The sequence below is a fragment of the Anabrus simplex genome, chromosome 3, assembly GCF_040414725.1.
Source record: "Anabrus simplex isolate iqAnaSimp1 chromosome 3, ASM4041472v1, whole genome shotgun sequence".
NCBI lineage: Eukaryota > Metazoa > Arthropoda > Insecta > Orthoptera > Tettigoniidae > Anabrus > Anabrus simplex.
The window spans coordinates 105,126,498-105,152,495 of NC_090267.1; the positions used below are offsets into that span (position 1 = coordinate 105,126,498).

The following is a 25,998-nucleotide window of genomic DNA, read 5'->3' on the forward strand; positions in this document are numbered from 1 at the left end:
TCGCCTCCTCTCAGATTGGTATTTTAGAGGCCATGTAATTAAATTTTCTCACTTAATAGGCCTCAGTAGGTTGGGTATCTTTACCCCTGTGTTTATGTCCTTAGAGGACAACTTGAAGGTGGAGTTTGGTGTGCCCTTTGATAGGCTTAACCTTTGAGAGCAGATCGCTCTTTTGAAGTTTGTTTCTGCGCGCCTCGAGGAGGCTTTATGATGTAATTGGGAGCAAGTGCTCCTGGGCTTGATTGGGGTCTTCTGCCCCTTTGTTGAATTCTGTATATCGTAAAGTTGGGCTAATTGCTCAAGAATTGTGTGTCTGGCTCTCGGAGCCCCAAATCCTGTAATTGTACATTCTCGATTAGTGGTTTTGCTACTCTGTACCTGCCATTATTGTTATTTCTTGTTTTTTGCTAAGAAAATATAACCTTGTTAAATTTTAAATTCACTTTAATTTCGTAGCCTGAGACCTGTTCACCCCCCGCACCTTCTTTCACCTCTAAATACCACGGAAAACTCCGTAACAACTACTATTAGAACTCTTTTCGCGTCAGTAGTGTTTTACAAGTTGTCCATTTCATGACCGTATCGATGTTTAATCCAGAAGTAAGTATAAATAACCACCTAATCGATATTTTATTAATGCCTCAGGCAAAATTGAATAAAATTAAAACTTACAGGACATGTTTCGACCACTTAGTGGTCCTCTTCAGCTGTATAAATAAAGAACTGAAAAGAAAAACATTATGACAATAAGCACAAATAAAAGTTCTTTGGAGACTCCTTTGATAAAAATGGAGGTCATCAGAATAGGTCATCTTGCCTCTCATTCTTGTTTGGAAAAGATGTTTATTCTGTGCTGTCTAGAGGGTCTGTCTTTGAGCGCGACCTGGTGAAGTAACGATGTGATACAGTTTGACAGTTCATGGAAAGCTCTGGAGAGAAGGGAAGTAGAGTTTTATCGTCATCTAAAATAACATGTGAGGGAGGAGGGAGATTGGGCTGTGCTTCTGCGATGTCGTGTTTGATTATATCTCTTGTTCGTCTAGTCTGTTTCATGTCTACCCATTCTAAGTATTTGCTAATATTCTCAACAAAAACAACGAGCATAAAAACATCTTATATGATTGGTTTAAGAGATTCAAAGATGGCAATTTCGACATCAAAGACATGCATCGCACTGGACTCTCTGTTCAGTTAGATGAGGAATGACTGAATCACTTTATTCATAAAGATCCATGCCAAAGTACGAGGGAATTGGCAGAGACAATGGAATGCTCCCAAAGTACCATACAGCGTCATCTTCACTCGATGCAACAGGTTCAAAAGTTGAGGGCATGCTTTGAACGACAACAACAAACTAACGAGTCATGATTGCTGCCGGATTGCTTGCCTGTCAACGGTCAATTCGTGGACACAAGGAGCAATTCCTCTACCAAATTGTTACCAACGATGAAAAATGGTGTCTGTATGCCAATATGAAGCAGCGCAAATAATGGCTTAGCCACAGCAAACAGACAACACCATAATCAAAACAAGGTCTTCACCCGTGCAAAACGATGTGTGTACAGTGGGACTGGGAGGGCATGATCCACTACGAATTGCTTCATCGGAACCAAACAGTGACTGTGGAACTTTACGTCCAACATATGGAATGAGTCAACAATGCTATCCAGCAAAAACGACCTGATTGGCGAAATGGTGTTCTTCTGTAACATGGCAGTGCCCGCCCTCACATCACCAATATGACCAAGGAAGCCATTCAAACGCTTGGCTGGGAAGAGCTGCCACATACTCTGTATTCTCCCATCTTGACGCCTTCAGATTTCCATCTGTTCCGATCCCTCTCGAATGCAATAAGTGGTGTTTAGTTTAATAATGATGTGAAACTGAAGGCGTGTTTGGATGATTTCTTCAAGTCGAAACCTGGTGATTTTTATCATCGAGGCATTGAAAAGCTTGTTCAACATTGGAAAGAAGTTGTAATCAAACAATGAAGAATACATTATTGATTGATTGATGTAAATGTCTTGTTTACTAAAAAGAAACGCCAAGACTTATGGGAAAATCCAACGCATTAGGCTGCATTTTACAATCGATTCATCCCTCAATTGTTAAAGAGAACACAAATTTGCACAACTTTATGCACCCTGAGGAGAGACTCGTGCTGACATAAGGTAAATAATATAATTTTATCTTAAAAATTAGGTTCCCAGAAGAAAAGTATAATTCAATTTCATCGACTGCAGATGTTAAAAACATTCAAGCTTCTAATTTTCAGGTGCCGATTGTGGTATTTTGTATCCTTTTGGTCATATAAAGGAGGCCTTAACAGTACACCATTGATGAGAGTTAAATATCTACCTCTCTGCCATTCACTATCACTTCAACAGAAATACAACGCTTGCAAAGGAGTATGCAGGAGATTGCCTGCTGGCCTAGCGTGTGGTATATAAAATCGAACTTTAACTAGCCGACTAGCTCAGCTATGTTCAGTTCTGCTATGCCCGGCCCAGCTGCCAGCGAGAACATGCTCATTGCATCACACTGGTCTATTTTGCCTGCCGAGTATGCTTGGTTTCGTTTGGTCCAGACATGTTGGCAGTGTGAACAGTGCCTTAAAGTTACTGGAAGCACATTTCCTTACTCTTACCATGATAATGATTGTGAATAGCACCAAAGTGTTGCTTTCGCTATTTACAAGGTCGAGAAATAGAAAGAATTAATTTGACAAACACACTAATGTATGAATAGGAGTTTTATTTTGTGTTGCTGCAGTTCACTGCCTCCGCCTGTTTTGATACTCTTCTTTCTGTTAGATCATTCCTACTTTAATGACTTCCACATGACCCTGTGACATATCACTCTGAAGTCTGTACAATATAATTTGACCAAGTATGTGCTAAGTTATAAGATGAGGAAATTCAAAAAAATTGAAACCTTTGTAATCGTTACACCGAGGGAAGCCAGGTACAACTGCTAGTAGGCCTACTGTATAGGCTTGAATAATCCCTGCCATCGATTAATTTTGCACCCTATTTTTACAGCACGAAGGGAAATTTTGAAAGAAAAAAAAAAAAAAATTGTGTGTGTATAGCTTTGTTAACTATTTATGCTGTATTGAAAACTATATATACTATCATATATACTACAGTAGCATTGGCTGAATGGTCAGCATTGAGGCCTTTGGTTCAGAGGGTCCAGGATTCAATTCCCGGCCGGGTCGGGGATTTTGATCGTGTTTGATTAATTCTTCTGGCTTGGGGACTGGGTGTTTGTGTTTGTTCCAACACTTTCCTCTTCACATTCAGACAACACACTACACTACCAACCACCACAGAAACACGCAATAGCGATTACATCCTTCCATATAAGATTGGCATCACGCAGGGCATTCGGCCGTAAAACAGGGCCAAATCCACATGTGCGACATAGTTTGCACCCGCGACCCCACATGTGTGGGAAAAAGTGGAAGAAGAAGATATACCACAGTAGAGTTAAAAAATTATGAAGCAACTCCTCATGTCGTATTCTCTTAACTGATACAGTCCAATGGCATTTCAAAATAAACTGGTGTCTGGTCTACATTAACAATTTGCAAGACAAATTTCTCTGATGCAAGCCGATACATATCTGTGGAAATTCACAGTCTTTTCTTCATAAATGGCTCGGAGATGTTGTGCAATGCTACTTTTTGTACAAAAACTGAAGTTATTTTGTTGAAAAACACGTGTGAGATATCTATGGCTAGCCTTGCAACCAATAATTTTTAACTTTCTTACTATTGCTTTTAACAGACACATTTATCTTGTGACAGTACATCCAAATGGTCTCTTTTAAGTTACATATTCGCACATTAAGTTTTCGATTCCTGGGAACATTGCTTTTTGTCCACAAAATACCCAGCGGTTACTGTTTGTTTAAAAAAGCTTTATTTTTCCTCCAATAACATGCTGCAACTCTCGTTCACACAGTGCTTTCTTTGTACAGTGTGATTACCATTTACTCTGCCTCTTCAATAATGTGGAGCTTTCCTTCAGCTGACCTAAAATGAGAACTCGCATCAGCCATCCTGACAACATCCTGCCACTACTCAAACTGAACTCATGCAAATAACGCTGTATATAACCAACGTGTTTCTTGCTTGTGGCAGGAACAGAGTTGCCAGCAGAATGCACAGAAAAATACCAACTTCCATATTTCTGTGTGTCAAGAAGAGCACTGTACCAACCTTGAAACAAACAATACTCACATCCCTAATTTTTGCTGCCAAATTTTGAAAAAATATGCAGGGAGTATTCACATTTAAAAAAAAACGGACTGTTTGTTCCTCAAATGAACGCAGCATTCCAAAGCCACCTTTAGTATCATCTTGCTGGATATATCAAAATGCTGTCCCTTGTTTCCGGTATGATATGTCTTTCTCTGGCCGATATCTTTCTTTTTCTAAGTGTCGGATCCCTTCCATTTTTTCACTCTGATTAGTGTTATATAGAGGATGGTTGCCTAGTTGTACTTCCTCTTAACAATTGCTGACCAGTTGCTTGAGCTTGTTACATACCCTGTTGACCAGATATTTTTCTACTAAGCATACTAGAGCGCACAAGATTATAAAAGTGTACATAATTATTAAACTAGTCAAGATTTTATCTTTAAAGTTGAAGGATCTGTCTTTATAAAACCATCTTCAGTGTCAATTCCTAATACATCATCAATATTTACATCGTTGTTGTCATCAGAGTCACTTGAATAAATTAGCACATTATGTAAATCACGGCATGTAGGGGTATGAATATCACTTCCACTATCATTCTCGCTTTCAGTTTCCACTAATTCACAATCATTATATCCATTTGAACGATCACTGGCATACAATTCTTCTAAATAATCCTCGTCGGCTAACACTGTATTACGCGAGCACTCCATCTAATCACTGACTGAACCGGCAGAAAGAAAGTCGATATTTCAAAACTACAGTAGAATTCCATTAGCCCGGCATCCAACAGTCCGGAACGCCCGATGGTCCGGCACCATTTCAGGATTTTAAAAATGTTATTATCTCTTAATAATGACCTCTCCTGAACAGTTTGATGCATTATTTGTCGAAACCATTGAAGTATATTTTTTATTATTTCAAAGTTAATAATGCAAATGTATCTGATACAATCCAGTTGATATGCACTGACTTACTTAAATATCTCTATCTCTGGAAATGTTCAGTCTGGAAGGCTGTGTGCTACACTGAGTACTGGAAAGCCTACCATATGATAATAACAAAAAAAAAAAAAAAAAAAAAAAAAAAAAAAAAAAAAAAAAAAAAAAAAAACTGATTTCAAAAATTGAATGTATGGGCCACGTTCAGAAACAGATGGGAACATGCCTTCAAAAACTGAAGCGGACAGAAGGAAAACAGAAGTTGTAGATGGAAAGACTTTAAATGGTAAAGGAAGACTTACAGATAAAAACATCGATGAACTTCGGCATTATTATGGAATGGCAATAAGAAACAACACGATTAAAAAGAGGAGTGTGTTATTAAACTAATGATTTTGCTGATCAACATTTTACTGCAAAACGTCGTGTTACAGCTGTTTTCGCTGTACGCCTTAACCTATATCGTAGTAAGAGGTACCACCCAAGATTTTCGGTAATCCGGCACCTGGCCGGTCCCGACTTTGCCAGACTATCGGACTTCTACTGTAAATCAAAGAATAAAAGAAGACCATGAATAAAAGAAATGTGGCAGATTTATATCTACGAGTTATTCTACTCAATGTGCAAGTCCAAAATAGTTCAATATATGGTCAAGAGATGTCACAGGGAGACCAAAAACGATGTCGTGAATAAAACCTAGATTTCTCGGGGCCCGTCACCTACTGCTGGCAAGTATACTACGAGATTTCTCGGGGACCGTCTCCCGTGTGTTAAAACAATAATCACTACCACTACCACCAGTGTATGATAAGAAGTATGAAGTACTTTAAGTACTTTATCTCCCACCAAGCCCATACCTGTCTTTAGTGCAGTTATGCAGGCTTATCCAGTGCAATAATGATAAAAAGTACATCAAGTGCTTCACAGATGGCCATTATTGAGCTCTAGTTATTGGTTTTGTAGCAAGCTCATAATTATGAGGACCTGCCTCTGGTTTGTTTCTATTCCACCTTTTAATCAATCTCTATATTTAAGAAAAACATTGCTCCTTAGATGATCAAATACCAGTATGAAATACAAATGGTAAGCTGTTATATACTGGGAAGAATCCTCTGTTTGGCATCTTTATACACTTGCTCAATACCGATAATGCTTGCTGGTTGGGGCCCTGATGTGGTCAGGTGTTAGAACTACCAAGTCTTAAGAGTGTAACATTACTTGGAATGAACTCTTTACTCTGCTTGGAGCATCTTAAAAGCCTTATATGGGCATGTACATTATTATATTGCACAACAAGAAATGAGAAGTAAGTTTGCACATAATTTTGAATTTACTATAAAAGGGTGAGGAAGAATATCAGAAAATTCTACAGACATAATTCTTGATCGTTCTAGTAAAGGAGGACTTTGAGCAGTATATTTTCCAAAGGAATAGAGCAGAAGTGCAGTAAAGTTTAAATTAATACATGCAAAAGAACCCACAAAGTATATTTAAAAACATAACCACCATAATTACCATATATATATCAACTTACCTGCAATGAACTCCTTAGGCACTTGCTTCCGTTGGCATGTAGTCACCTGGTACAAAGCAAAATCCTGAACACGAAGAATTACACATGAGGTCATCAGCTTGGCCAACTGGACTAATATATAATTCTTCACAGGATTTCCAGTAGTGTGTGGAGAAACTATTCTACGGGGCATGTCCTGATGGGGGTAAAAGAACAGACTGATTAATGAAAGTTAAGAAAAATAATCAAATAAATTTTCTAATAATATTGGGTTAAAAAATTCTCTCTAGAACTGCTTTTTGAGTTCTTAGGGAATATTTCCCTTTAAAAACTGGCATTGCTTTGAAAGAATTACTGTCTTCTAAATATATTCCATACCATAAGTTTATAATAAAATTTGGGAAGAAACTGAAATTCCTAGTGACTGGAGGCAAGGAAGGTGACCAAAAGAAGTGTAATGACTATAGAGATGTAACACTTCTATCTCATGGGTTAAAAATATATGAGTTTACCCTGAAGAGAAAATCAGAAAATTTACATGGATTTAGACTGAACAGATCAACCCTAGACCTCTTTTATTCTTTCTTTCTTTTTTTTTTGTTGACAAACATGCTTTTTTTTAAAAAAAAAATATGGTTATAGTTGTATTCTACGATACTGAGAAGGCATATGACCATGAACCACGTAAAGTAGTGCCAGATGAGATATCTCGGGTAAAGTAACTGTATTGAGAGACAAAGAGTTGTATGCAAATTCAAGGAGGTAGGTCAAGTTGTTCTGAAATCAAGAGCAGAGTCTCTTCTTTATTATAATGGGTAAGGTTATAAAGCTGTGGAAATGAAGGATTAGACAACAAATACACTTGTATTTGCTGATGTTGTTATGCTATGGGATGATACATAAGCAGAAGTTCAAGCTAAACTAGATCATTGGCAAGTAGAATTAGGAATAATGGGAATAATAATTAGCTAAACTAAACCTGTTGGTTTAGTGATGAGTCGGAATCCAGGAGCAGTCCACCTGTGAGTGCAAAATGAAGAAGTAGATATTATTAATAACTTCAAATACTGAAGGTGCTTCGTTTCTTCTGACAATATCATAAACCAAGAAATAGGCAATAGAATACGAGTTATATTACAGCAGCAAGGTGAAAGGACGCAATAGTGCTGAGCGAGTGACAAGTGTAAAAGTGCGAAGGTGAGTGAAACATGGGAGTATCAATAGAGCAATATCGGGGTGCTCTAGGCAGGTGGCAATGCAGAATGAAAATGAAAGCAATGCAGACTGGAATCAATAACCATAACATCATGCAAATGGTGTTAACATCAGTGGTGATGATGGAGCTATTGGTGATCGATGGTACAGAACAAAACCCAGGGTCTGGACTGTCTTGGGAAGATATGGAGAAGCTCAAGGAGGTCTAGAAAATGGATAAGACGCAGGAAATGATAATGGAACAAAGAAGAGCATCTAAGAAATTAAGGACCTTCTTAGAAGCAGAACTCAATGATATTAAGGAGAGCCTGCTACAGGATAAGACTGAGATGGCTGAAATGAGGAATAAAGCCCTGAACTTAGAAGAAAAGATAAGATGGAACTAAAAGAACGGATTCGAGAGAAAGCAGAAAGGAGGAGAACTATAATAATCTATGGATTGGTAGAGGCAGATAAAGATAACCCAAATTGTTGGACAGAGTACTTCCCTTAATCAGTAAGAAACTGGAAGTCAAATGCTATGACAGTGATAATGATTGTGTATTCAGATCAGGGAAAAATACAGAATGGAGACCAATCAAAGTATGCATGGTATCAGCTTGAAGGCTCAAATTTTTTTGGAGGGTGCGAAGAAACTGAAAGGGTAAAAAATATGGATCAAGAAAGAACCTGATCAAGAGGAAATGAAAAATATGAAAATGCTTCCCTTTCATTTTAACCCATATGCACCAACCCGGCCTTTGCTCTGACATTGCTAGGAATCCGCCAACTTTTTCGTATGCATCCTTGGTGTTGCAAGCTTTTGGTTAAAACAGTATAGTGGGTGACTGACTGCGCGTATTATCACGGGACCTGTTTTATATTATTGAGAAATTCCACTACTGCTCATTACGCAAAAAACAGAACAATACAGAAATATAACATAAAATATCCCTTTGAAAACTTAAATTTTTCATTTAACTTATCTTAACTCGGAGGTTCTTTAGTTTGTGGTATGGCCTTAATTATACAACACGAACCTAACATTTGCATGATTTTCAAAAAAGGAAATAATGGGAAACCAATATGACATGAGCATAACATTTGCCAGATTCTGAAATAAGGAAATAATGGGAAACCAATCATGAGGCAGCGAATGGCGAGATTTGAACCTATCTCCCAAATACGAACTTACAGCCGTCTTATTATTATTATTATTATTATTATTATTATTATTATTATTATTATTATTATTATTATTATTATTATTATTATTATTGTTATTAAGATTCAGTCTGAGGATCACTGGTTAAGTGTTCGCATCCAGGTACCAAGATCACAGGTTCAACCGGCAGTCATAATCAGATCTTGAGGGGCGGGAGAAAGTCCATTAAGCATTCCATGTCATTAGATAATACTACGCGATATTACTACATTTCATGATCATTCGTGCTCAGGATCACTAATTACTTCTACCTTACTATCACTGCTGAAATCAGAGCTTAAAACATCAAGTATGCTTTGAATTTCGCTATTACTGAGCATATCGCGTGAGCAAGCAACTTCCTTCTCAGCCATCTTGTCAACAACAGAATACACACATCTCGATAGATATTTTAATCAATTCTCTTTGACAAAGAAGCATACGAGAGCACTCTGGTGACATTTTGAGACACCAAGAACAGATTTCTAGTAGAAATGTTTCCAGAAAAAGCAAACAGATGTCACAAATGTCTCCAATATGCCACCTTGCACCCCGGCGTATCAGGCCGCTTGTTGAGTCCTGGCCCAGCCGCTCGAGTGCGTATCAGTCTGCTTACAGGTGCGTAGGAGTTAAAAAAGTGCGGCAATCAGAACTAAAAGCTTATACTCGAGGGAAACAGGCTCGTGGTTGTGAGTGACACGTTAAGGAGGCAGTGGTCGGTGTACCAGCTATGCGAGATGGAGCAACGCCTAATGTGTCAGCTATGCGGAAGGTCAGGGACATGGACAGTGAGCAAGGTCTAGCTGAGTCAGCAGCAGCAGCAGGTGTTGCTGATCAAAACAGAAATGGAGGCCACAACGACCCAGTTACGAAAGTGAGTCATAACCAATCCAGACAAGCAGCACAGGAAGGAGTGGTTCCAAGGAGAGATACCAGTTCAGGAAGAAAGAAAAAAAAAAAAAAAACTAAAGCCAGCGTTAATTTAAAACACATTTGGGGTAAAAGGGACTGACAAGTACTGAGGAAACCAGGGTTGTGGAAGAAAGAATAATTAGTTCCCCAAGTGGATCTATTATTCAATTAGAAAAATAACGAATTACCAGGAGTAGAGCTGCGAGCTCAACAAGCAATAGAATACAAGCTTCATCAAAATTCTACCATTCTGTTCATCTACTACTTTGGGATGACTCATTTTCCCAAGCTTCCAAGGTCACAATGCACAAAACATCTTGTACCAATTCTAACAAATGAACTGGAAGCACCAACATTGATTATACCAGCAAAAAATCGCCTATAAGTCACTAAAATTCAGTTTGTTTGTTCTTGTCTCCAAAAGACAAGGAGAGACAAAATAAAGAATGGAAATATATGGCAACAACTTGGATTGGATGAGAGTCTGTTGGAAACCTTAGAATTTAGCAGATTACGATAGTATGGACATACATGAAATAAATTTCATTTTGGATCCGTATTGACAATTATGTTATATAAGTTGAAAAACTAGTACAATGGTTCCACCTAGTAAATACCTGTAAGTTTATTTAAAAACATCATATTAAAATAACAGGACATGTTTTGGCAGCAATAGGCCATCTTCAGCTGTCTAGAATTAACTCAAAATTAACATATTAAAAGTTACAAAACATGAATAAAATTTACATTCATATGATACACGGTACTTATAAATTAAAATAAGTGCACGTTAAATCATCATCAGATGAAAAACTCGCTTGATGTAATGTGATGAAGTCAGAACAGTTCTACGTAATAAATGGCAATGATGTAACTAAAAGTTTCTTCTGCCCTTAAAATTTGTTTCACGTAAAAATAAGGACAGTACATTCAGTAAAAATGTTGTTCCACTTAATATAAAAACTTCTACAATGTTATGAATTTGCAAAAGTAGATTAAATTGATTTAATGCCATCCATCTCTCTATTTACTGATATTCACACCATGGTCTACCCTTAGCGTTCTTAGCTCCTACACTTCCTTCAAAAACCAACTGCACAAGTCCTGAGTGTCTTTAAGATGTGTCCTATCACTTTATCTCTTCTTCTTGTCAAAGTTAGCCACAACGATCTCCTCTCACCAATCCGATTCAGTACCTCTTCATTCGTGATTCGACCTATCCATCTCACCTACAGCATTCTTATGTAACACCACATTTCACAAGCTTCTATTCTTTTTCTTTCTGAGCAAGTTATCGTCCATGTTTCACTTCCATACAATGCCACGCTCCACACGAAAGTCTTCAAAAACATTTTTCTAATTCCTATATCAATGTTCGAAGTGAGCAGATTCTTTTTCTTAAGAAAGGCCTTCTTGCTTGTGCTAGCTTGCATTTTATGTCCTCCTTACTTCTGCCATCATTAGTTATTTTACTACCCAAGTAACAACATTCATTCACTTCCTTTAGGACTTCATTTCCTGATCTAATATTTCCTGAATCACCTGACTCCGTACGACTGCACTCCATCACTTTTGTTTTGGACTTATTTATTTTCATCTTGTACTCCTCACACGAGACTCTGTACATACCATTCAGCAACTTCTAGAGATCTTCTGCAGTCTCTGGTAAAATAATAATATCATCGGCAAATCTCAGGGTTTTGAATTCCTCTCCATGGATTGTGATTCCTTTTCCAAATTCTTCTTTGATTTCCTCTACTGCCTGTTCTATATGAACATTGAAAAGGCACTGTCGGCAGCCCTGAAAATGGTTTTCCGTGGTTTCCCATTTTCACACCAGGAAAATGCTGGGGCTGTACCTTAATTAAGGCCACGGCCGCTTCCTTCCAACTCCTAGGCCTTCCCTATCCCGTCGTCGCCAAAAGACCTGTCTGTGTTGGTGCGACGTAAAGCAACTAGCAACATTGAAAAGGAGGGGAGACAAACTGTAGCCTTGCCTCATACCTTTCTGGATTGCTACTTCTTTTTCATAGCCCTCGATTCTGATCACTGCAGACTGATTATTATACATATTGTAGACAATAATTCTTTCTCGGTACCTGATCCCGATCACCTTCAGAATCTCAAATAGCTTGGTCCAATCAACATTATAAAATGCCTTCTCTAGATCTACGAATGCCATGTATGTGGGCTTGCCCTTCTTAAATCGATCCTCCAAGATCTGACGTAAAGTCAGGATTGCTTTACGTGTTCCTACATTTCTTCTGAAGCCAAACTGATCTTCTCCCACATCAGTTTCAACTTGCCTTTCCATTCTTCTGTAAATAATATGTGTTAGAAGTTTGCAGGCATGAGATAGAAAACTAATGGTGCAGTGATTTTCACACTTGTCAACACTGGCTTTCTTGGGAATAGGTACAACAACATTCTGCTGAAAATCGGACTTTCTATCCACTTCATTCTTTAATTGCCTGTATTCTTTTCTGCCTTCTTCATTTTTTGCATTCTTGTATTTCGTCGTTCATCAATCAGGTCTAGTATCTCTTGAGTAGTTATCCATTGATTCTTTGTTAACCTTTCCTTTCTTTCTAACATCTCTTCAGAAGTCCGGCTGACCTCATTCTTCATGACTGTCCATTCTTTTTCTACTGTGTTTCCTTCAGCTTTTCCATTTAGTCTTTGTGCAACATGTTCCTTGAAACAATCCCTCACACTCTTTTCTTTTAACTTGTCTACATCCCATCTCTCTGGATTCCTTCTCTTCTTCAATTTCTTCAACTTCAGATGGCATTTCATGACCAACAAGTTGTGATCAGAGTCCACGGCTGCTCCTGGGAAAGTTTTGCAATCCAACAACTGGTTTCTGAATCTCTGCCTAATCATAATGAAGTCTATTTGATACCTTCCAGTGTCTCCAGGTCTCGTCCATGTGTACAGCCGATGTTTGTGGTGTTTGAACCAAGTATCAGTGAGGACTAAATTGTGATTGGTGCAAAATTCAACCAGCCGTCTTCCTCTTTCATTCCTTTCTCCCAATCCAAATTCTCCTACTGTATTACCTACTCTTCCTTGGCCTACCACTGCATTCCAGTCTCCCATCACAATTAGATCCCCGTCACCTTTTACATATTATATTAATTCTTCTATATCTTCATATATTCTTTCAATTTCCTCATCATCTGCTGAACTAGTAGGCATATATACCCGCACTATTGTAGTGGGCATTGACTTGGTGTATCTTGACAACAATAATCCTTTCGCTATGCTGGTCGTAGTAACTTACCCGCTGCCCTATTTTCTTATTCATTACTAAACCCACTCCTGCATTTCACCTGTTTGATTTTGTGTTGATAATTCTGTAGTCACTTGACAAAAAATCCTGCTCTTCCTGCCAACATACTTCACTTATACCAACTACATCTAACTTTAGTCTATCCATCTCCCTTTTCAGATTCTCTAACCTACCACAATGATTCAAACTTCTAATATTCCACACTCCAACTTGCAAAATGTTAGTATCCATCTTCCCCTCTCATGCAGTCGCCACCCGGAGATCTGAATGGGGGACTATTTTACCTCCGGAATATTTTACCCGGAAGGAAGCCATCATCAGTATATCATTCATACAGAGAGAGCTGCATGTCCTCAGGAGTTAGTTACAGCTGTAGTTTCTCGTTGCTTTCAGCCGTGCAGCAGCATCAACACAGTTAAGCCATGTTGAGTATTATTACAAGGCCATATCAGTCAATCATCTAGACTGCCGCCCTTGTAACTTCCGAAAGGCTGCTACCCCCCTTTTGATGAACCATTCATTAGTCTGATCTCTCGACAGATAGCCATCCGATATGGTTGCACCTGCAGCTCGACTAACTGCTTTATTGGGACGCGAAAGCCTCCCCACCGAGGCAAGGTCACATGGTTCGCTGGGGAGGCCACTTCTATTATAAGTCTAAATTCAAACCTTACTGTCTGAGAAGCCTTTCTCATGAACAGTCAAGATGTTCTTCTGAAGAAGCAGAGCAAAATTCTCTGCAAAACATAAAGAATTTCACCTTATTTTCTTGACAGGGCATAAACCCAAAAGCCTATAATATGTCTATAAGTATGGACCGTGAAAGCATCAATGGCAACATGGAAAACCCCTTTCAGGGCTGCCGACAATGGGGTTCAGACCCACTATCTCCTGAATGCAAGCTCATTGCTTCATTAATTCGAACTTGAAATTAATTACAAATTTATGGATGACAGTTAATGATAGGTTCAGAAAGAAATTAATGATTGTTCTGTAAGCAAGAGAGCACAGTATTTTTTACACATACAGCACTTAAAAAAAGTACAAGAATATTACCGGAGCATGAGTTGGAGACCTCTCAGCAGAATCAGATGGTGGTGCACCACTGGAGCGATTGAGTGGCATGTGCTGGACTCGGCCCTGTTCAATTAGGTCAAGAAAACTAGTACGAAAAGATGCTAGAGCCTGGTTCAGCCACTGTGAATGAGGAGATGCACTTTCACGATACTTGGGCCAGTGTTTGCGATCACCAATAGCTAAGTGGTAAGGGTAGTAGTCAACCTGCCAACAAAATTACACATTAATTAAAAGTAGGAAAGAAAGAAATGAACATACTAAATTACCAATTAATATGATATTTAGGACAATAACAACTTAATGGTTATTGGTTTAGTTTATGAACAGTTAGTTGATTAGCTACTTTCACTAGACTTAAACAGAAGCAATTTCTCTGATAATTTTCCTTTAGTTAAGTCTCCTAACAACTTCTGAGTACCAAGAAATCTTCATTACTATGCTCTGGTCTATCTATACATCCAATATTTAATTGGCAAATTCAGATATTCAGCTCCTACTCTATAGTGCTTAACAATAGGTCAAATTTTCTAATGTGCTGCATATCACACACCAGCATGGCTGTCAAGTCCATGTTAGAAATTTACTGACACAGAACTAAAAATCATGCTGTGAATGATAAGGGTTACAATCCAATTCACTTCAAGATACTGGTTTACCTTTCTCACTTGAATAGCTCCCTGACCAAAGAAAAGCGAGTTTCCCAATTTGTGAATTTAGAAAGGTAACCTTCAACAACAAGTCATCTATACAAGGAAACATCTGAGGACTACAACTGTGACCACTAGCAGTCCTGGAAATCTCAGATTAATCTCTAACAGAATAAAATAAAAACAAAATTAAAACTTAAAATATTATACATGTAGATATTTACTATGTAAGTGGAAAAACAACTGAATCTGGTGAAAGCAACTGTGATACCACTTGCCAAACAATTCACCATATAAGTGATCATGGGCATGTTTTCTTGAGCACTCAGCTCCCCAGTCTTCACTCTGTAGTATTCGGTCAACATCGTATGAGGAGTTAGCATCATTGAAATGTGCTTTGAATGCCCTGACATCTTGTGGTTTTACTACAAAGGTTTTGGTCTCGTCACGCTTTTTATTCTAGTGTGGTGAGTTCTGCTGTTAATTGCCTGTTTTCTGTAGTTCCCCTGAAGTGATTAACTCGTACAGCAGGCTAACATACAAACATTTCTACAGCATCAATAATGAAAAAAAAAAGCAACTTACTGCTAGATTGGAAGAAAAACAGGGAAAAATGGCATAGCTACATTGAGAAGATTTTGACTAAGGAATTTTACTACTGTCTGTCCTGAACATCAGCACCATTGATAGACCCACCAAACCATTTGAAATAGCCAAAGTCAAGACTACTTTGAAGTAAATTAAGTCACAAAATACCACTGTCAATGGTAGGACACAGAGGTTCATTAACCAAACCACTGAATGGTGAATGAGCACCACTGTAGGTCTTCAAGACCTATGAAGTGTATTATTATTGCCCGACCTGAATTCCAAGCCAAATAATAAAGATCATTAAATGCATTTTCAAAACATGGATCTGCATGGCGGAAGTTGAGAATTGCTGATCCATCTTGCTTTCCTGTAAATCATTTATATTCGGTTTTTTTTTTTCTCCCCTTTAATACACTAACTTTCTAGCCCTCATTCCACGAAGGCTATCAACTGCATACTATTTGATCAGATATGGTTGCTACACTAATAAAACTGTGTGTCAGAGTTCATTGTCAGTTGAGTGTTGCTGCTATGCAGCACCAAGAAGCTACTGCAGAATGCCCAATAACTTCTGCATCATAGTTGGCATCCATTGGAGCTTGGACCTAACATCACCTCTGCTCATCACTGTGATGAAAACAGTGAAGGCAGACAACATCGATCAATAATCTAGAGATGACTACACTGATGTTGGATGCATGCTTGATCTTCAACACAAAACCTCAAGAATGAAATGATCAACTGGCACAGTATGGGCTAGGACTCAAGGGAAAGAATACCGATTTTAGGATGTCAAAACCATTAACCTTTACACTGCTACGCCCGAGATATCTCGTGCGCGGTAATGCGTCACGTCCTTGCTGCGCCCGAGATATCTCGTCGGTAACTTTAGCTAAAGTTCTGAACAGGAAATATATACCTTTGGAGTTTACTTTGTTTTTCAAACTTGAGAGGCAGCAAGCTACATCTTTTAACAGTATAATGGGCCATCAGTCAAAACGGAGGCTGCATTTTAACGCTATCTAGGTCAAATATCTGAATTAATGCACTCAGCTCAGCGCACAACCTAGGTTGGCAGTCCCGCAAAACACCTGTATCCAGGGTTTGCAAAAATGGCTTCAAGTAGCGGGTGGCGCGTTCTTTCCGAGTTCGAACTTATAGAAGCTGTGAATACCCTTGAATCGGAGGATGAGTACTCAGATATCAGTGATCTGGGTAGTGATTACAGTTCTAGTGACAGTGATGACAGTGATAGTGCTGAGCCTCAAGTACCAGCTCCACAAACCAGGAAAAGAATTTGTTCCGAACCTGATTTATTTCAATGGCGCATGGGTAATATGTTTAGTCCTGTAATACACACTTTTGATCACAGTTCATCGGGTATACCATTCGGTGTGATTCATGATGAACCAGCGGTTTTAGATGTATTTCAGTGCTTCTTTTCACGAGAAATCATGGAGCATATAGCAGTTGAAACAAACAAGTACTTTGTATTTGTTACGCAAACAATGCCACCGTCTCCAAGTTCAAGGCTACAGAAATGGAGGGAAACCACACCTGAAGAACTGTACGTCTTTTTCGCCGTGACAATGCTTATGGCAAGAATGAAGAAACTTACAATTCTTGAATACTGGTCAACTGATCCTCTAATAATGACCCCGCAGTTCTCGGATTTCATGTCTAGAGACAGGTATCTCTTATTATTGCGGTTGTTACATTTCAATGACAACAACAGTCAGCCTGAAGGTGACCGGCTATATAAAATAAAACCTGTAATTGACCATCTCAGAAACAAATTCAGAGAAACGTTCACACCGTTTGAAAACATTTGCATTGATGAAAGTTTGACGCTTTTCAAAGGCAGGCTTTCATTCATTCAGTTTATCCCATCTAAGAGACACAGATTTGGAATAAAGACATTTGTTATCTGCGATTGTGAGACCGGTTACGTGCTGGATTTTATTGTTTACACAGGGTCAACTACAGAAATAATTCCTGAACGTGAATTTGGGGTATCAGGTGCAGTTGTCTTGACGCTAATTGAAAGGAACTCGCAGAAAGGACATACACTGTGGATAGATAACTGGTATTCAAGTCCACAACTGTACGATCACCTACACAAAAACAAAACCAACACATGTGCTTTCGTCAGGAGAAACAGGAGTGGTATGCCGAAATTTACAACAAAATTGAAGAAAGGACAAACTGAATCAAAAGCGACAGATAACATGATTGCCATCAAGTGGTTCGATCATAGGGAAGTTTGTATGCTGACCACGCGACATACAGACAAAATGATACCTACAGGGAAGACGGACAGACAAGACTGCCTGTAGAGAAACCCCATTGCGTTGTTGAGTATAATAAGTATATGGGTCCTGTTGACCGGTCAGACATGATGATCAGTTCTATAGAATGTGTGCGGAAGTCAATGAAATGGTACCGAAAGTTCTTTTTCCACCAGCTGGACATCACTGTTCTAAATTCTCATGCCCTCTTCAATGTCAAAACAGGACAGAACATATCACTAGCAGATTTCCAGCTAGAGCTTATAAGGGAAATCATCCAGAAGTATCTAGACAAACCAGTAAAAGAGGATGTCCTACATCTGGTGACCAACCACTCAGACTAACGGAGAGACATTTCCCATCCCCTGTAGACCAACCACTCAGACTAATGGAGAGACATTTCCCATCCCCTGTACAGCCTACTCCAAAGAAGAAATTTCCTACAAGATGCCGCCATGTCTGCTCCAACACAACAACTGGCGAAAAGAAGAGGCGAGAAACCCGGTACATGTGCATCAAATGTGACGTGGCCCTCTGTGTTCACCCCTGCTTCGAAATATACCACACATTAGTGAAGTTTTGAAGACGGTACATTGGAGTGTCTGTTGTAAATTATGAAACAATTTGGTGTAAATTAAGTGAGTTGATATTTTAGAACTTGGTGTTTTCACTACATTTCTTATTTTGGCCAACCCTGGCTTAAATTGAATTTCTGTTACATTACTGTAATAGTGAAATGTTCCTTGATTGCTTTTTATTATGAAATAATTAGTCATAACCGATCTATTCAAGGCGATGACCAGTGAGTACTTTGACTATTATGGACAACCCTGATTTGAAAAATAGCTAAAATGTCTCACATTCGTAACTGTTGAAAGAGTGTTGTCTAATTTGGTGAGAATTTAGCGCTTGTGCAAATGGAATATATAATTTTTTATAGGAAAGTGTATTTTTGGCTCACATGGACAACCCTGATTTTTTGTGTTGTTAATTTTTGTAGAAAAAAAAATGAAATCTGTTCTGGAATTATTTGCCAGTTCATGTGAAATATCTTGCACAATTTTCATATTTTTCATGTATTGTGAGGCATTTTATTTTTAAAAAATAATTCAGCACCGAGTGTTCGGATAGTCGCTCACAATATTAGCAGCGAAAAGGTTTAAAAAAAAAACCTGGAATAATTCAAGTCTACTACAGCAAAATTTTTCTGCGAGAAATGAAGTCAGAACATCTTGGATCAGATGATGTCCAACTCAATGAAGATGAAAACACAACGATTACAGCAGCCTGAATAAAGCTGTGAAGGACAGGTGTCATCTATAACACCTGGATGAAGAACTACATCAAATGGAAGAGATCTTACACCGTTGTTCATCCCTCCCATCACACTCTACAGTATGAAAGAAGAAAAATAGATGGAGGAAAAGATGCCCGGATGGCATCATAATGCTGGATGGCATTTCCAACAATGACCTAAGTAAACAATTTGGTATTTTATCAATCCAGGAGAAAATGCATTAAAGCTGATTATGATGGTTTGGACATGCACATAAGAGTAGAACCAATATGACTGCAAAGATTTTTGAAAGCATCAGCATTGGCATCAGGAGTTTCTTAAGTTTATCCCAGATATTTCTGGAGTCACTGAAGCTCCTTTGTGTACTCTTGGATTTTCGCTATGAGATTTAACGCCAGATGCACTTCCTAATGTCACACAATTTTCCAGGAGAAAATTCCAACCTAGCATCAACAGGAATTCCAGTTGTCTGAGTGGAAATTCAGCAGCCACTTCATGGTGTTCACAAAAATCACTGAAACACTCCTTCGGAATTGAAGGTTCTCTGTCGAATTACAGGGAAGTATTAGCAGACAGAGACAGCAAGGTAACAGACTCCCTCAGGGTGGTGTCCATTCACCTATCCTCTTTACTATCTACACAACCAGACGTCCCCTCCCCATGAGCTTAAGTTATACTGATGAACTCGCTCTAACTGTCCAGTGTGAAAATTCTGAGACCACAGAAGCATTGCTGAAAAAAACACTTGATAAGCTGCGTCAACATATTACAAGGAGAACTGGTTATTACAAAACCCAAGCTAGACCTAGTGTGTATTTTTCACATGATAAACAAGGAAGCTAATAGGCAGCTGTGTACACAGTGCAAGATTAAATAAATGGAGCAGTGTTTTTCTCCCAAGTATTGGGAGTTACCCTGGACTGGACATTCTAACACATAAGAAGGATTGCATCAACACTGGACAGAAGATCTCAGCCCGTAACAACATCCTTCGGTAGCTGAGTTCTAGTACACTGGGTGCACATCCTAAAGTATTAATGATATCTGCTCTAGCTCTTAGTCTCTCCACAGTTAAAGTATGCTAGCCCTGCGTGAATCAGCTCAGCCCACACAAAGCAGGTGGATTCAGCTTTCAATGAAATCAGCAGAGTGATTACAATTTACAGCCTGTCTGGAAACACTCGACCTAATACAGTATAAGGAGAGAGGTGGCAGCAGGCACGAGAGGATGAGGTGGATCACAATGGGACCCGCCCACTACTTGGACATTGACTTCAATGTAAGATAATATTTTGTTACAGCGGAAGTAGCTATGGAATGGGAGTGGGCATCTCGGACATATTCTGTGTCGTGGCCCTCCTCGTGCCCAGGCGGCTAGGACTATACAATTCACTGGTGGTCCATAACCCGTTAGAGGAGAGGTCCTCACTTGGACTATGTGCAAGTAGGGTAGCATCCTGCTTCATGAAGTTACCGAGCTCAGAACACTTTAAGCAAGCCTCGGACCTATGGGAGTAATGGAGTCCCACTCCCATTTGACAGGCGAGGGACTCCTTGGAAACAACTTGGCAAACGAAATGGAATTCGATGGGGAGCTATCAATATTAATGGGGCTTATGGAAGAAAGAAGGTAGAACTGGCTGAGACAGCAAAGAGGATGCATCTGGATGTGCTAGGAGTAAGTGATATTCGGGTAAGGGCAGATAATGAGGAAGAGATAGGAGATTATAAAGTGTACTTGACGGGTGTTAGAAAGGGAAGGGCAGAGTCTGGGGTAGGACTTTATCAGGAATACCATTGCACGCAACAAAGTTTCTGTTAGGCACGTAAATGAGCGAATGATGTGGGTAGATTTGTCAGTTGGAGGAATTAGGACAAGAACTGTGTCCGTGTATTCAACATGTGAGGGTGCAGATGAGGATGAAGTTGACAAGTTTTATGAAGCATTGAGTGACATCGTGGTCAGGGTCAACAGCAAGGATAGAGTAGTGCTAATGGGCGATTTCAATGCGAGAGTTGGGAATAGAACTGAAAGATATGAAAGGGCGATTGGTAAATGTGGAGAAGATATGGAAGCTAATGGGAATGGGAAGCATTTGCTGGACTTCTGTGCTAGTACGGGTTTAGCTGTTACGAATACATTCTTCAAGAATAAGGCCATTCACTACACATGGGAGGCTAGGGGTACCAGATCCATAATAGACTATATCTTAACAGACTTTGAATTCAGGAAATCTGTTAGGAATGTACGAGTTTTTCGTGGATTTTTTGATGATACAGACCACTATCTGATCTGTAGTGAACTAAGTATCTCTAGGCCTAGGGTAGAGAAAGTGAAATCTGTCTGCAAACGAATAAGGGTAGAAAATCTCCAGGACGAGGAAATCAGACAGAAGTACATGGATATGATTAGTGAGAAGTTTCAAACAATAGACAGTAAGCAGGTTCAGGATATAGAAAGTGAATGGGTGGCATACAGGAATGCTGTAGTAGAAACAGCAAGGGAATGCCTAGGAACAACTGTGTGTAAAGATGGGAAAAGGCGAACATCTTGCTGGAATGATCAAGTGAGAGCAGCCTGTAAACGTAAAAAGAAGGCTTATCAGAAATGGTTCCAAACAAGGGCCGAGGCAGACAGGGATTTGTACGTAGATGAAAAACAGAGCGAAACAAATAGTTGTTGAATCCAAAAAGAAGTCATGGGAAGATTTTGGTAATAACCTGGAAAGGCTAGATCAAGCAGCAGGGAAACCTTTCTGGACAGTAATAAAGAATCTTAGGAAGGGAGGGGTAAAGGAAATGAACAGTGTTTTGAGTAATTCAGGTGAACTCGTAATAGATCCCAGGGAATCACTGGAGAGGTGGAGGGAATATTTTGAACATCTTCTCAATGTAAAAGGAAATCATCCTGGTGGTGTTGCAAACAGCCAAGCTCATGGGGAGGAGGAAAATGATGTTGGTGAAATTATGCTTGAGGAAGTGGAAAGGATGGTAAGAAAACTCCATTGTCATAAGGCAGCAGGAACAGATGAAATTAGACCGGAAATGGTGAAGTATAGTGGGAAGGCAGGGATGAAATGGCTTCATAGAGTAGTAAAATTAGCATGGAGTGTTGGTAAGGTACCTTCAGATTGGACAAAAGAAGTAATTGCACCTATCTATAAGCAAGGGAACAGGAAGGATTGCAACAATTATCGAGGTATCTCATTGATTAGTATACCAGGCAAAGTATTCAGTGGCATCTTGGAAGGGAGGGTGCGGTCAATCGTTGAGAGGAAGTTGGATGAAAACCAGTGTGGTTTCAGACCACAGAAAGGCTGTCAGGATCAGATTTTCAGTATGCGCCAGGTAATTGAAAAATGCTACGAGAGGAATAGGCAGTTGTGTTTACGTTTCGTAGATCTAGAGAAAGGATACGACAGGGTACCGAGGGAAAAGATGTTCACTATACTGGGGGACTATGGAATTAAAGGTACATTATTAAAATCAATCAAAGGCATTTATGTTGACAACTGGGCTTCAGTGAGAATTGATGGTAGAATGAGTTCTTGGTTCAGGGTACTTACAGGAGTTAGCCAAGGCTGTAATCTTTCACCTTTGCTGTTCGTAGTTTACATGGATCATCTGCTGAAAGGTATAAAATGGCAGGGAGGGATTCAGTTAGGTGGAAATGTAGTAAGCAGTTTGGCTTATGCTGACGACTTGGTCTTAATGGCAGACTGTGCCGAAAGCCTGCAGTCTAATATCTTGGAACATGAAAATGGATGCAATGAGTATGGTATGAAAATTAGCCTCTTGAAGACTAAATTGATGACAGTAGGTAAGAAATTCAACAGAATTGAATGTCAGATTGGTGATACAAAGCTAGAACAGGTCGATAATTTCAAGTATTTAGGTTGTGTGTTCTCCCAGGATGGTAATATAGTAAGTGTGAATCAAGGTGTAGTAAAGCTAATGCAGTGAGCTCGCAGTTGCGATCAGCAGTATTCTGTAAGAAGGAAGTCAGCTCCCAGACGAAACTATCTTTACATCGGTCTGTTTTCAGACCAACATTGCTTTACAGGAGTGAAAGCTGGGTGGACTCAGGATATCTTATTCAGAAGTTAGAAGTAACAGACATGAAAGTAGCAAGAATGATTGCTGGTACAAACAGGTGGGAACAATGGCAGGAGGGTACTCGGAATGAGGAGATAAAGGCTAATTTAGGAATGAACTCGATGGATGAAGCTGTACGCATAAACCGGCTTCGGTGGTGGGGTCATGTGAGGCGAATGGAGGAGGATAGGTTACCTAGGAGAATAATGGACTCTCCTATGGAGGGTAAGAGAAGTAGAGGCAGACCAAGATGACGATGGTTAGACTCGGTTTCTAACGATTTAAAGATAAGAGGTATGGAACTAAATGAAGCCACAACACTAGTTGCAAATGGAGGATTGTGGCGACGTTTAGTAAATTCTCAGAGGCTTGCAGCCTGAACGCTGAAAGGCATAACAGTCTATAATGATAATGTATGTAATGTATGTATGTATAATAATAATAATGTTATTTGCTTTACGTCCCACTAACTACTTTTACGGTCTTCAGAGATGCCGAGGTGCCGAAATTTAGTCCCGCAGGAGTTCTTTTACGTGCCAGTAAATCTACCGACACGAGGCTGTCGTATTTGAGCACCTTCAAATACCGCCAGACTGAGCCAGGATCGAACCTGCCACGTTGGGGTTAGAAGGCCAGCGCCTTAACCGTCTGAGCCACTCAGCCCGGCTGGTTAAGTTTGTTATTGTTCATAGAATACCTATTTTGAATTCTTAAATTTCATTAATCATTTTATAATATTCAAATTAGTTACTGTTTTACTGTGCTTTTAACTGTAAAACTGATTCCTTTTCATATCATTCTAAGCACTTAGTGAAGAAGCAAACACATAATATTACTATATACACTGACTGAGCAAATGTCATGGGATAGCGGAGCACTGATGCGCAGGTGTGTTGTGTGCGCACCACACGCCCCCTGTGCCAGCGGCAGTTGTATAGGAGACCTTGTGAGCAGTGGCTGTGCATGTGACAGGTGTAAGATGGAACGTCGTCGTGAGCTGACACAGTTCAAACGGGGTATGGTGGTCGGTGCCCGACGGATGGGAAGTGCAAGTTTGGAAGTGGTGCGGAAATTCGGCTTCACACGATCAACCGTGTCCGAGGTGTATCGTGAATGGTTGAATGCGGGTGTCACGGTCCACAACAGACGAGCGACCGGCCTTCCAGCCACCCTCGATGACTGTGACCAGCGATACCTGAGACAGATTGTCAATAGTGACAGACAGGCAACCGTGCAACAAATCACGGCTCAATTCAACACAGGCCATGCTAGACACGTCTCCCAGTGGACAATCCATAGGAACATGGTTTCTATGGGGTATGGGAGCCGGCGCCGCACACGGGTGCCACTGTTAACTCAACGTCATTGGGCACAACGATGCGCATTTTTCGCCAGTCACCAGGGATGGACGGTGGAACAATGGCGTAACGTGATATGGTCGGACGAATCATGATTTCAACTGCACCATGCCGATGGGAGGCACCATGTATGGCACAGACCACATGAAGCGATGGATCCTGCCTGCCTCGAAGGTGTGGTCCAGGGTGCTGGTGTCTCTTATGGTCTGGGGTGCATTTTCCTGGAATGGAATGGGCCCCCTAGTTGTTCTGGAAGAGACTTTGAATGGTACGCGGTATGTTGAGCTGCTCGGAGACCATCTCCACCCATTTTTGGCCTTCCAGCGCCCAGACGGTTCTGCGGTGTTTCAAGATGATAACACGCCGCCACATCGCTTCTGCGTCGCCCGGGAATGGTTCCAGAAACATGCAGCAGAGGTCCAACGACTGCCATGACCACCCAGGAGCCCCGATATGAACCCTATCGAGCATACCTGGGATGTCCTGGAATGCAGGCTCTGTGCCATGGATCCTGCACCCACGAAGAGACCAGCATTGGCGGCCGCTCTGCAAACGATTTGGTGTCAGCTGCGTCCAGAGGACTACCAGGGACTTGTCAACTCCCTTCCACGGCATCCCACTGCAGTTCGCAGGGCCAGAGGAGGCCCCACACGCTATTAGGTGACTATCCCATGACATTTGCTAAGTCAGTGTACAAGTACTATTATACTGTACATCATGTATTTATCATACTGTATTTTGTACATTTGCTCATTAAATATTTCATGAATATATTGAAACAGTCAGCAGTGTCACTTCGCCCATCTCTACAAGAAACCACACACGCCACTGAAGAGGGAATTGCTGTTGCTCACATTTGGGCAGGCACCTATGAATGTTGACTGCATTATGGAAGTAATCAATGCTCTGACAAGAAATGGTGATGATGATGATGATGATGATGATGATCTTATGGAATATTTATGAACAATTTACATAATACAATACATAAACACTGATCACATTGACATTTACAACTGAGGTAAGTTCATAAAGTTAATCAAGACATCTAACTCTCTCCAGTCGCTAACAGCTAAATCACTGCGTCCAGGAGTAGGAGTGAAATAAACTCAAGAAAGAAAAGACATCCATAGCGCTAAAATGAAGGAATACTGGGCTAAGAAGAAGAAAAAAGCTCACCAGAGTTAAGAGCCATGTGGTCCATTGTAGGCCTAAACAAATAATAATTTCATTAAACCTCATATTTTATCATTATTAGAACATTGACCAGTTTATTCAGTGAACTGAACTCAGGTATGAAGTGTGGGTCATGTTTCACCACGCCATCACAAAAACACTGCTTCTCTTTAGTCCATGACAGAAGTGAGCCATGTGTCGACACA

At 39.9% G+C, this 25,998-nt stretch overlaps 1 protein-coding gene across 1 annotated transcript in view; it reads right to left on the reverse strand.

Moving 5' to 3' along the window:
* Positions 1-25,998, reverse strand: part of LOC136866041 (bridge-like lipid transfer protein family member 3B) — a 458,695-nt gene that overhangs the window by 281,213 nt on the left and 151,484 nt on the right. The window contains exons 8-9 of the mRNA XM_067142666.2: positions 14,320-14,544; positions 6,683-6,857 (exon numbers count right to left, since the gene is read on the reverse strand). Coding sequence (XP_066998767.2) covers positions 6,683-6,857; positions 14,320-14,544 — 400 coding nt within the window. The remainder of the gene's footprint in view (positions 1-6,682; positions 6,858-14,319; positions 14,545-25,998) is intronic.